This window comes from Mesocricetus auratus, unplaced genomic scaffold (assembly GCF_017639785.1).
Source record: "Mesocricetus auratus isolate SY011 unplaced genomic scaffold, BCM_Maur_2.0 Super-Scaffold_4256, whole genome shotgun sequence".
Lineage (NCBI taxonomy): Eukaryota > Metazoa > Chordata > Mammalia > Rodentia > Cricetidae > Mesocricetus > Mesocricetus auratus.
The window spans coordinates 94,538,043-94,551,394 of NW_024429182.1; the positions used below are offsets into that span (position 1 = coordinate 94,538,043).

The following is a 13,352-nucleotide window of genomic DNA, read 5'->3' on the forward strand; positions in this document are numbered from 1 at the left end:
AAGAGAAGATCTGGAGTCTGGGGTGCTTGGCTCCTGCCGGCATTGGGAGCTATGTGCAGTTCCCAGGCGATCTGCAGGCTCTGGAACACAGGCCGGGAAGCTGGCCTATTTACCTGATGCTGCTGGAGGGACAGCTACTTCCCTGTACTCCCAGCCTCCTCTCGCTTCCTGGTCTCGTTGGTGGAAGAGAAGATCTGGAGTCTGGGGTGCTTGGCTCATGCCGGGATTGGGAGCTCTGTGCAGTTCCCAGGCGATCTGCAGGCTCTGGAACACAGGCCCGTAAGCCGGACTGTTTACCTGATGCTGCCGGAGGGACAGCTACTTCTTGCATGTACTTGTTTTGCAGTCATTCCTGTCACTGTATGACACATGTCATTACCTATTTATAAGGGAAAAACGAAGTTTACATGGGTGAGACTTTTTCCTCAATCAAGGGGTAAAGTACACACAGAAAATGAAGTTCTTGTAATGCTTTCTTGTATGAATCTATTGGACCTTTACTGTCTCCATAACAGGTACTCCATAGCATCCGTGAAGAACACAGAACAATTTTTCAGCACTTTCTTAGAGGGATTAGTTTTTTAAAAATAACACAATCTGTATTTATGTGCAGTGTGTGACTAGTAGTGTGTGACTACTAGTGCAGTGTGTGACTAGTGCTTCTTACCACGGTTCAGAGCAACTTTGGTGGTAATCAGGTGTGATTTCCCCAAGTCATGATCAAGTAAGATGTTGAAATTTACATGGGGTGTGAGTTTTGTTATGGGATTCAGTATTTTTGTGGCTTTCAATGCCACATGCCAACACACTCATATATTGGAATGGACATAAAATGCATTGAAGACAGATTTAAACAATTGCACACTACCAAAGTGTTAATTTGAGGAGTCATTGTCACTCACTTCTAGGAATGGTGGTGAGAGAAGATCTTCTTAACAGGTCTTTTCCAGTTCTTATCATTTCCACTCTGGCATAGCCCCATGAGAGATGAGATGCTGAGTCTAGGAACCATGGTTGCTGCTGATATTCCCAGAAGTTCATGAGTACCTGAGCTGGTAATTACCTAGGGGACTTTCCAGATACAATAATATAGTTCTCAGGGCAGAGAGTTGAAAGAAGCAATAGGTGAATCTGTATGGGGGTATGGCTCCCAATGATGCCCTTTCTTTCTTTACTGCCCATTCTTGTGCTTCTCAGGTAGGTGAACTGAAGCACCTGGTGCTCCAAAAACAATTCCTAGGTTTCTTTCATTATCCTAGAAACCACAGAACTACAATATTACAATCTGAAGAAAGAAAGCCTATGCCTCCTTCTCCTCTTCCCTCCTCTCCTCTCCCCTCCCCTCTCCTCCCCTCTCCTCCCCTCCTTTTTCTTTTTCCTTCACTTCTTTCCCCTTTACTTTTCTTCTGTATGCTTTATCCTTCATCTTTCCCCCTTTGTTTTATGTCTATTTTTCTTCATCTAAAAAACATTACCTGCTTTCTGCATCAGTGAGGCTGTACTGTGAATGCCGACACTGTGAATATGATATCCACCTCCATAAACTTTTAAGAGAAAACTAGTATTTAGGATCCATCAAAGACCTTAGCAGAGAAGTGTTCATAAAGAGACTGTAAGCCTAAAGGACTTGGGGAAGGAGGGGGGATATTACTTCTTATAATAATCAGTTATATGTCATAGAAGATGCTGTCTTCTGATTATAAACCTATAAAATGAGTATTTTCTAATATTTTTGTTATTAATTTATATCCTTTTACAACATACTGGGTTTAACAGTGTTTTTTCCCACAAGTCCATGTACTGGGCTTTCTTTCAATCCATGCTCCTCAAGACTCTTTCTTGCTCAACTTCCTGTTCCCCTTTCTGTAGCCTCTCTCCTCCTCTCAGATATTTTTCATCTTAAGAAGTTTTCATATTTGGATAATCATATGATCCTCCTCTTTCTGTGTCTGTTTTTCTTTGGAAGATGATTTGAATGGGTGTGTCCAGTGGTTATATAGAATGAGTATATACCATGGGTCCATATACAATCATGGAATCCACTGGACATTGGGAGCTACAGGCAAAATTTGAATGATAGCAAGCAGACTGGGTACCTGGAGTGACAAGGAAGATAATTTTGAAGATCAAAATAGTAAGTACTGACCAGAAGTTTTAGTCTGAGGCTAATGAATATGAATTTGGTCTTGTGATGAGACTCTATTTAAGGTCTTAAGTCAGAAAATTCTGCTTTCATAATACTTTTGAAATAACATCTTTTAGAATAGAGGTGAAGTTTTGGAGATGCAAGAGGTTTGAAGAGGCTGTCGACATGGGCTAGTGATGTGGTATCCTGGGTCTGAGGCAGGAGCTGCAGGAGGAATGAGGTGAGGAGAGCTGCTGGTAGAAGCGCTTGCATCAGTAGTTTTATCTAGGGTTGCCTGCTTAACATAGTAGGCAATGGAAAAGGTGTCTCAAACTTGGATATAATGATGAGGTTGTTCAAAGACAGAACCTCATGCATGAAAGCAACGTTGGTGCTTAGAGAAGTGTCTGTTTCATAACTTTCAGAAATTAAATACAAGTTGATTGTGAAATGTTAATTTTCAGAGTTGTTAAGAAATTACTTTCAGGGTTGTGGTGGTGTAAGTCATTAATCCCAGGACTTGGGAGGCAGATCTCTGTGAGTTCGAGGCCAGCCTGGTCTGCAGAACGAGTTCCACGATAGCCTCTAAAAGGTACAGAGAAATTCTCTCTTGAAAAACCAAAAAAATTACTTTCCATAATCATAATGTTCAGGGAGAAAAGTGCTGTCATGAGCTAAATGGGGAGAAGAATGAGAAAGAGATGAGAAGGGAAGAAGAAAGTGTAAGCAATGGATATGTGAATGGTTATCACTATGGATGACATTTGAAAAGACAGGGTCTTTCCATGGAGTTTAATAATGTCCAGGACTTCCAGTTTTCTAGTCTCAACCTCTGAATGACCATGTCAGGTATGAGCTACCACATCCAACTTGTATAGATATCCTTCTGGCCATTTATTCTCCATCTGGATAAATGGATGGAGGCAATGGGAAACTGGACTACAGGACTAGGGACCTCAGAATTTAGAGGTTCAGTTCCACCAAAATGTAGAAAGAGGAAAAGATTGTGGTCTGAAGAATAAGTGTTTAGCCTCAAAAGAGGGTACAATAATTGAAGTCATTGACACCAAGAGTTTTAACTTGGTGCTAGAAAAGACTAGTTCAATATATCAACAAGATGGATTCACAACCTCAAAGGTAAGAAAAAGTAATCGACACTGGTGAGAAGGAGGGAAAATGTCTATTTCTAGGTGAATTCAGTGGGACACTAAAGAGATTCCAGAAGTCTTTTTTCCCATAAGAAACAAAGTTGAGTACTATTGAAACCAAAGCTTCTCTAAATGAGGGACTACACACATTTGAGAAAGAAAATAACGTTGGCACATGAAACTGCCTGTTTGTTTTCTTTTTAGGGCAGTCCCAGAATGGGAGGTGAAGCCTATAACAGCTCCGGGTTGCCTCCCTTCATCTTGACAGGACTGCCAGGGCTGGAAACCTCTCAGCATTGGTTGTTTCTGCTCCTTGGTGTCCTCTACACCATCTCTATAGCAGGCAATGCCCTTATACTTTTCATTATCAAGGAGGAACAGAGTCTGCATCAGCCCATGTACTACTTCCTGTCTCTGCTGTCGGGCAATGACCTGGGTGTGTGTTTCTCCACATTGCTCACAGTCCTGGCTGTGTTTTGCTTCCACTTAAGAGAAATCAGTTTTAATTCTTGCATGTCCCAAATGTTCTTTATCCATCTTTTCTCTTTCATGGAGTCTGGGATCCTGCTGGCCATGAGCTTTGATCGTTATGTAGCCATCTGTAACCCACTGCGCTACTCCACGGTGCTCACTGATGCCCGGGTGGTGTGGATGGGTGTGTGTGTTTTTCTTAGAAGTTTCTGCATGGTTTTCCCATTACCTTTCCTCCTGAAAAGGTTGCCTTTCTGCAAGCCTAATGTTCTCTCCCATGCCTACTGCCTTCATCCAGATCTGATTCGCCTGCCCTGCGGTGATATCACCATTAATAACATATTTGGTCTGTTCATTGTCATCTCGACCTTTGGACTTGATTCTGCACTCATTCTCCTCTCTTATGTGCTCATACTTCACTCTGTACTTGCTATTGCCTCCCGGGAAGAAAGGTTGAAGACCCTAAACACGTGTGTGTCACACTTGTGTGCTGTGCTAATCTTCTATGTGCCCATGGTAGGTGTGTCAATGGCTGCTCGATATGGGAGGCATGCCCCAGGGTATGTGCATACACTCCTGTCTCTTGTTTATCTGTTTGTGCCTCCAATGCTCAACCCTGTCATCTATTCCATCAAAACCAAGGAGATTCGTAGGAGGCTTTGCAAAATCCTGCTGGGGACCAAGTTTTGAACTGGAAATGATAAGGGTAAGGTCAGCATACAGAGGATATTTGCCCTGAAGGCACTGCCTTGTGCTCTGAAGACATGCTTTGACCTGGATTTTTAACAGTTCTTGTGCTCTCTCTCTCTCTCTCTCTCTCTCTCTCTCTCTCTCTCTCTCTCTCTCTCTCTGCTTTACTCTATGTCAATTGGGTAATCTAATTGGGATTCTTGTTAGCATATGCTGTATGGCAGCATCATCTTGGTTACAATTCATCCCAACAGGCTTTGGTGAGGTTAAGCAGGACATGTCTTAATTTAGCAAAAAGGCGTGTGTTCCATTTCCTTCTTTTCAAAATAAAAAGATATACATTATTGCAATCATTTCCTATTATGTCACAGTATACCCAAGTTTTCCTTCAAAATCTTACATCACTTTGGATTTTTTATTAACATAGAAACATTGTCATAATGGGGATTAGATTTTTTCCCCAGAGTTTAGTTGAGACATTAACTAAATTTTGTTTCTCTCTTTGTCTCTCTCACACATGTACACTAATTATGTGTAAATATTTTATGCAATATGGTATCCATTTGGCCTTTAACATTAGATAAATGTTGTTTTATATAAATTATATTAAATGATCTAATTTTCAGTGATTTTTGAAATTTAGCTAAACTTCATATTATTATTTAAATTGTATATAATTTACATATGCCATTCACGAATAAAATAATTAAAATGTTAGGAATGCTGTATAATGAAATACATGTTATATGGGATGATGACTTGATTTTGGGTATGACAAAAATATTGTACTACTTTATAAAATGGTGGAGACACGTTAAAAAATTTAATCAGACTGTATGGAAAAGAGAACAATTTAGTCAGTTTTCATCCTTTAATAAACTTTCAGATAGGACAATCCTCTAGAAAGTGTAACCTGATTTAAAATAAACCTTGGACATTTTATGTCTTCCCATGACTGCTGCAATATAGTGTGTGTGTGTGTATGTGTGTATATAACTGTGGTAAATATGTGTGTTTTATGTTGGGATGTATACCCACCCATATATACATGGAGTAGAAAGTGAAACTGTCACATCTCTCAGTTGCTACTCCTGTTTCAGCCCCCTTAATAGCTTAGCCTACATACATTGCATAATTAAATTGCACCATGTTTTTAGAAATCTCTTAGTATACTTTCTCATATTAATGAGTAATATAGTGAAAGATATGTGTAAGCAATAGTAGATTTAAAGGAATATTTTCCCCAGACACTTAGGCAGTATTTAGATACAGATTTTCCTAATTCATGATTTCATATACTTTATTGTTAAAATACATTTTTAATTCCCCTGCAGATGGTGATGGACTGGTTTCTCTCAGTCTTAGAACCTTTCACTTATCTTTTGCAATTTTCATTCTCCCAATGGAAATTTTCTTTCTCTAAGAGGATATACATTAAATTTATTTTTGTCAGAAACATCCAAAAGCACTAAAAAGCATCACTATAACAAAGGGCATAGTTTTCTTTTAAAGTATTTTATTAATTATTTGAAAACTTACTAATGTATTTTGATTATGCTCATCCTTCAATCTTCCCTTTAGCTCCTCCCATATCCATTCTCCATCCCAAAGCCCTTTCCAACAGTATGTCTTTTACTAAAAACAGATTTTCATTTTTATTTTAGGATTGTATACATTGTTAAGCTGTGTTTGCATCATTTCCATCCTTCCAATCCTTCCAGTGTCCCTTCAACAAACCCTTCTTGAATTCATGACCTCTTCTATATCACACACACACACACACACACACACACACACACACACACACACACACACACTTCTGACTGAATTTAGTTAGTATTACTCTCATTTGCTTGTGCTTTGGACTGAGTGCTTAGGACTGGAGTCTCAGGCCAGATAACAGAAGAAAATAAACACATAGCTCTTGGCTCTCCCTACCTCAGCAGCCATTGACTACTTGTAGCACTTCATCTAGGCGTGGGTGAAATATTCCTCCATCTAAGTTTGGTTATTTACAGGTGTTGTCTTTTCAGGAGTTGTGCTGGCAGATATTTTGTTGAGAATTCATGGGAATGTTTTCCCTGCCCAGTTCAAAGATGATACTTAACAGCTATTGTCCTTGTCCTCATTTTCTTACAATCTTTACCCACCCTTTGCATGATGTTCTTAAAGCCTTAGCTGTAACAGTTGTTCTTAAATGTTTCATTGAGTCTGGGAACCCCATAGTCACTTATTCTCTGCATTTTGACAAGCTGTGTGGATATCTCTATAAATATTCATCTTCCTCACAAAAGACGCTTCTTTGATGGGTGTGATTGCTGCACTTATTAATGGGCATAAGCATGAGTGTTCAGAAGGCAGTTGGAAACTACATCATGTTGGTTATATAGGAGTACTAGGCTTTTTTCTAGGGCTCATGATAGTTCTGGCCATGGGTTTGTAACTTGGTTGATCATACCAGATATGAGTTCCCTCCAGTAGAGCAGTCAAAGACAATTGTATGTTGCACCAAAGATTCAAATTGCCTGAGCTAGCCCTCAGGCAGGAGACTTCCAGATCAGTACTATCTTGATTTCTCCAACTCCTGTGACTGAGGTATGAAGGATCTTCAGCAATAAAATTTTGCTTTCATGTTCTTGCAGGTAACCAATAACAGCAGTAACAGCTTATATATTTTTGGGTTTCCTGACCAACCACTTAGAGGGAAGCTTTTCTTGACTGGCACTAGATTTTTGTTAGATAGTCTATAGCTCTTTCTCTATATGGTGTGTAATATATATATTACATTATCCCACTGTGGGGGCATAACTGTACTAAAACTGTATATGTGCACATATGTATATATTTTATACATGCATTTAAGTTAAGCATATAAAATAATATGTTTCCCTACGGCTTTTCCAAACATCCTTAGTGCTATTTATTCTTTCTTCTCTCATCCTACTATCCTCTTATTCTACCCCAGTTAAGTATCCCCCAATTTCCCAGTATCTCCCTCCTTAACACCCTTATCTGCACCTCTCTAGTGCTCTTCCCCTCTTCCAATAGCCTTTTTTGACTTTCCAGGTTTATGTAGTTACTCGAAGTTATACACAAACTTAAAGATTCAGATCTAGGATCCACAAGTAAAAGAGCATATAAAACATTTGTTCAATTTAATACATACATAAAACAATGCAACTGTTCATTTGTACATTTTATTGATATATATTCATTGTACATACAGGTGAATTTCATAATGTTATTTGTGTGCCATGAGTGTATTTTGTAAATGTTCTCTCCTCCCTTTTCTCTCTACTTCTCCATTGGGTCAATGTCCATGCTTTCAGACTTACTTTTAGTTTCATGTCCTGTATACATGTATCATTTTAAATATCTATACAAAACATATCACAAACAAGAGAAAACATGGTAATTTTATCTCTGAGTCTGACTTGTTTAGTTTAACAGTATATTTTCCAGTTGTATTCATTTTCTTACTAATGACATACCTTCATTATTCTTTACAGATTAATGAGGCTCCCTCCCTTCCTTCTTCTCCTCTCCTCTCATGTATATCATTCTTATAATATTTTATCCATTTATTTATTGATGGACACCTAGGCATATTTCATATCTTTGCTATTGCAAATAGGGATGCAATAAGCAGATGTGCAATTATCCCCATGGTATGCTCATTTTGTTCTTTTAAAAGGCCAATGAACACGAAAAGTTAAGTTTAACATTCTTAGACATTAGAGGGATGCAATTTGGAACAATGAGATTTCACTTCACCCAGTTGGAATGGCTGCTTCCAGAAAACAAGTAAAAAATGTGTAGGAGGTGGTTGGGAACCCTTACATACATCTGGTGAGAATATGAATTAGTGTAGGCACTACAGAAATCAATATAGAGGTTCCTCAAAAAACGAAATTCAGCTATTACATGACTTTTCTCTGTTACTCTTGGTTATAACCAGAGAACTCTAAATCAGCTGCTTTTGATGGTGCTAACAAAACCTACTTTTTGCAAGTCATCCACGATATTGCCTAGGCATTTTATCTTTGTTGAAACGTACAAGAACAGTGGCTTGTTTCATGATTTGCATATTGCTATTATACAGTTTAACACAATGAATGCAATGTATCATATAGCAGTAGACTTCTGAAAAAGTCAAATTTGAGGAATTGTTTTTCATATCTTCAATAAATTATTTTTTAAATTTAAAAGAAGCCATGCTTGAGATTGGACACGTACTAAACTCCAGAATGCCATGAATTAGCATATTAAATCCTGTGGTGAATGAGCCAGTTCTGAAGCTTTGTGATTACTTCTTCAAATGATGTCTTTCAAATCTCATTTTTCTTTGTGTCATTGCATTATTTATTTTGTGATAGTATGTATGTCTTTGTTTATACACAGTCATTTTTTTAAATCTCAGATAAAAATTTTATCTTTAAAAACAGTTCCAGTAAGTAAAACTTCAAATATAAAATTGTATTTAAATATAATTAACCTGTAAGGGTTTAAAATACGTGCCTTTTCTGTTACCCTAAATGAATGTGCTTACCTTCTCTACTGAAAAATCTAGTATTTATCTTAGGTGAAGTAAACGAATTCATAAGGTTTCTTCCTAGGTGTGCACTTGTCTGGAGTGTATGTTCATTGATACCTCTTTTTTTCTCTAGCTCTGATAAGAGGTACCATGGATAGGGAAGATAATTTAGATGCGCATCAGGACAATTTATGTTCAAATTCTGATGTTGTAAATCACTTCTCTATGCGCATCTTCAAACTTTTTTGCTTAAGTCTCAATTTTTCCATTATAAAAGTTTGGTTGTGGTACATGACAGGCAAAGAACTCTCTTAATTTTAACACTTCAGATTAAATTTGTGTATAAGAAATCAGTCTGTATTTAGAAAGAATTGGCTTTTCCACTAATCAACTTCTTTGCTGGGGAGAAAAATTAGCAAGGTTTTCAGCAGTTTCAAAAGCTCTTGCTGTGGAGTGTTGGATCATATGTGTTCAGATCTATGGGAATTTGTCCTTCATTTTACAAACAAGGAATCAAAAACCAAAAGAATTAAATAAACTTAATGGCACTAACTTAGAGAAGCAACTCGTTTTTAAAACAACTTTTTATTTATTTATTTTCATTTTGTTTATTTATTTATTTATTATTTTTTATTTATTTTCATATGTTTTGCCTGCACATATGTATACACATAGCTTGCATATCTGGTACCCATGGAGACAAGAAGAGGCTATTAGATCTCAAGTAACTGGAGGTACAGATAGTTATGAGCTGCTATGTGGGTGCTGCCACCAAACCTGGGTCATGTTCAAGAGCAATCAGTGCTTTTAACTTCTGAATGATTTCTCCATTCTGAAAAAGCTAGCTTTGAATGTAGGTTTGGCTGCATGGCAACAGACTGTCAGGCAAATTCTCATCTTGCAAGATTTTTAACAGCTAATTAGGTGGCTTTCCTGAAAGACCAGGATGTTTTGTCCTGTTTACCGACACCACATAGCTAGGTGTGTTATTCCTTTCTTGAAATCTTTTGAATCATGTCATTGTTAACAGGAAAATCTTTCTTCTGAGAGTCAGGCAGAATCCATGGGTCTGAGATCCTACCTGGCTCTGTTGATGAGTTATAGAATAAGCTGTTTGTGAGTCTCAGTTCTCCCAAAGGAAGAGTTGAACATGTGGATCACACCAGGACAACCCCAGCTTTTACTCTCAACTTTGATATCTTTAAGTGGGAGGAATGACAGAGCACAGGGGAGCACAATTAATCAAGTTTTCACACTTCCCATTCCCTAGCCATCATTTCCCCAGGTTGTTCTAACCAGGCTCAAGGGACCCTTAAGAGGCAGCTTCATAGATCCCAGAGCAGGAAGTGAATACAGACTAGCACAGCATCAAGAGGAGATCTGTGTTCTGAGGATGTTCTGAGTATTTGGTGTTTATTCTCTGGGCAAGTACCTTGGCTACCTCTTTTCTCACAGCTACTAGATCTACCCTGAAGAGTAAGTGGGACTTTGGCCCTTCTCTCGCAGGGATGCTCAGGAACTGCTTTCCTACTCTTGGATTCTGAAATGCCTAGGGCAAAACGATTTCAGGAAAGGCTGTCAATTTAGTATCTAGTTCCCAGTGATTGCAATCCCACTCTTCTGGCCTGCTTCTCTGTTTACACTACAGGTCCTGGCCTGGAGCCTCAGCGAGGCATCTAGGTTTTTGTTTGTAACAGGTTGTTTTGATTTGGATCAATGCTTCAGTGTGATTAACTCAGGTATTCTCATTAGGTAATTAGACAAGAATGGTACAAAAGAAGAGAGCCTTTGAATGGCAAGCTGGTTGGAATTAGAACAGTAGCTGGGAGTCAAGACCAGGTATTTTCACCCTCTATGAATCTGCTTTCATTGCTACTTTCTTATCTGTCATTTATTTAGCATGTGACTTGCAGAAAAGGTCTGAATATTCATTCACATTAAGTACTTTATTCTGTATGATTTTTTATATTATTTAAGTGTGAAAATAATTTATTATAAAGTTAAATTTACATAAGTTGGTGTGTGGGAAAGTTCATATTAATTTACTTATATTAATAATTTTATATTTAAAACATAGGTGTTAATGTATTGTTATTAAAGCAGTTCATCAGTTAAATACAATTTTGTAGATTTGAAAATAGACCTAGCAATCTCTGTGGCCTAGGTAGGGATTTTTATGTCAATTTACCTGCCTAAACATCGAGGCTAAAATGAGAAGAATGGAGATGTAAGATGACTTAGCAGGCAAAGGCATTTGCCCCTAAGTCTCATAGCCCGAGCTGGGACCCACATGGTAGAAGGGAGAAACAACTTCTGCAAGTTATCTTCTGACTTTCACAGGTGTCATGGTATGTGCTCTTCCACTAAACAGATAAATGTAAATATGATATGATTTAAAGATAAAAGGAAATGCAGGTGATGATGGGAGCTCATAATTTATTAAGGGAGACAGACACTAATCTAGGAATCACATGTCTGTCACTGATATTACCTATGATAAAAAATGAATGAGTAAAATATGGTAAAGCAACAACCAAACTCTGAAATTACCTTAGGGTTGTGCCAGTCTATGGATAGATGAAGAAAATGTGATGCACACACACACAGACACACACACTTGCTTGCACACACGTGTGTGTACATGTGTGTATGAGCATGAATTTCATTCTTCTATAATGAACAATGAAACTATAACATTTCAGGAAAAATATATGTACTAAAGGCAATAATAGTAAGTGAAATAAGCCAGACCGGGAAAGAGACATATTGCATTATCTTTTTCTGGTGGATTCCTTAGCCCTTCTTGCAGGCTTTCAGATGCAACTGGTATACATGTGGCCTGAATAGCATTTTTAAGCCCCTCAAGTCAATGCAGCATACAGTTCAATTTGAGAATATTCGACCCAAGCAAAATCAAAAGCAACTAGTAGTGGCAAAGAGTGGGGTTATTGAATTCTAGTGAATAAATGAGGGGCTTAAACAACAAAGAAGAAATGAGTCACTGGGATGCTATTTGAATTCAGGAGAAAGAAGACAAAACAGAATCTTGTCAAGTGGTGTCATGACTTGCATAGAAGAGAATAAATCAGCCTTACTATATTAAGAAATAAGTTCATTGAGCACTTGCTTTATGATGATGTCTAAAAACCAGAGGCAGGAAAGGCCATGTCATACAGATGTAAGCACCTGTAAATAACATGGCAGGAAAAATAAAGGATAATGTTTAAAAGAGAGTCAAGGGAATTCTCTGGGGAAAGGGAAAGGGCTTACATGGTCTGTTCTTTCCTGATCTTTCCATGGTCTTTAGTGTAGAAATCTAAGCATCACATCCTCTGAACTCAAAACACTTACTTACCATTCTTCACTTTTTCCATGGCCCAATCTTATTTTACTCTGGTGTATCTCTCTACAGCTGTTAGGTAGCTACTCAGCAATCCTGATGAGGAGCATCCAGACTAATACCTCAAGCACTACTAGCTTCACACTAACAGGCTTCCCAGAGATGGAGAGTATGGAGCACTGGCTAGCTGCCCTCCTGCTGCTGCTGTACATTATCTCCATTGTAGGCAATGCCCTGATTGTCTTCATCATAAAAGAGGAACAGAGTTTGCACCAGCCAATGTACTACTTCCTGTCCCTTCTATCTGTCAATGACTTGGGGGTGTCCTTTTCTACTTTGCCCACGGTGCTGGCTTCTATGTGCTTTCATGTCCCAGAGACTGCCTTTGATGCCTGCTTGGCCCAGATGTTCTTCATACACTTTTTTTCCTGGACAGAGTCCGGGATTCTGCTGGCCATGAGCTTTGACAGGTATGTGGCCATCTGTAACCCCTTGCACTATTCTTCAGTGCTTACTGATGCCCGTGTGGCCCAAATGGGCATGTCTATCATTATCAGAAGCTTCTGCATGGTCTTTCCACTTCCTTTCCTACTGAAGAGGTTACCCTTCTGTAAAGCCAATGTTCTGACCCATTCCTACTGCTTGCACCCAGATCTGTTACGCCTACCCTGTGGAGATACCACCATCAACAGCATGTATGGTCTGTTTATTGTCATTTCTGCCTTTGGTGTAGATTCAGTGCTCATCCTTCTCTCCTATGTGCTCATTCTGCACTCTGTGCTGGCCATTGCCTCCCGGGAAGAGAGGCTTAAGACACTCAACACATGTGTGTCACACATATCTGCTGTACTCATCTTCTATGTGCCCATGATCAGTGTGTCAATGGTCCACAGATTTGTAAAGCATGCTCCAGAGTATGTGCACAAGTTCACATCCCTGGCCTATCTCTTCGTCCCTCCAATGCTCAATCCCATTATCTATTCCATCAAGACAAAGGAGATTCACAGGAGGCTACACAAGATGTTGTTAGGCACCAAGTTCTGA

General features: G+C 38.7%; 2 protein-coding genes across 2 annotated transcripts; both read left to right on the forward strand.

Moving 5' to 3' along the window:
- Positions 1 to 3,489: 3,489 nt before the first annotated feature.
- LOC121135149 (olfactory receptor 51I2-like) lies at positions 3,490 to 4,434 on the forward strand. The gene has a single exon (XM_040733524.1). The coding sequence runs from the start codon at positions 3,490 to 3,492 to the stop codon at positions 4,432 to 4,434; it is 945 nt and encodes a 314-aa protein (XP_040589458.1).
- Positions 4,435 to 12,407: 7,973 nt separating this feature from the next.
- Positions 12,408 to 13,352, forward strand: LOC101843022 (olfactory receptor 51I2-like). The gene has a single exon (XM_005087269.1). The coding sequence runs from the start codon at positions 12,408 to 12,410 to the stop codon at positions 13,350 to 13,352; it is 945 nt and encodes a 314-aa protein (XP_005087326.1).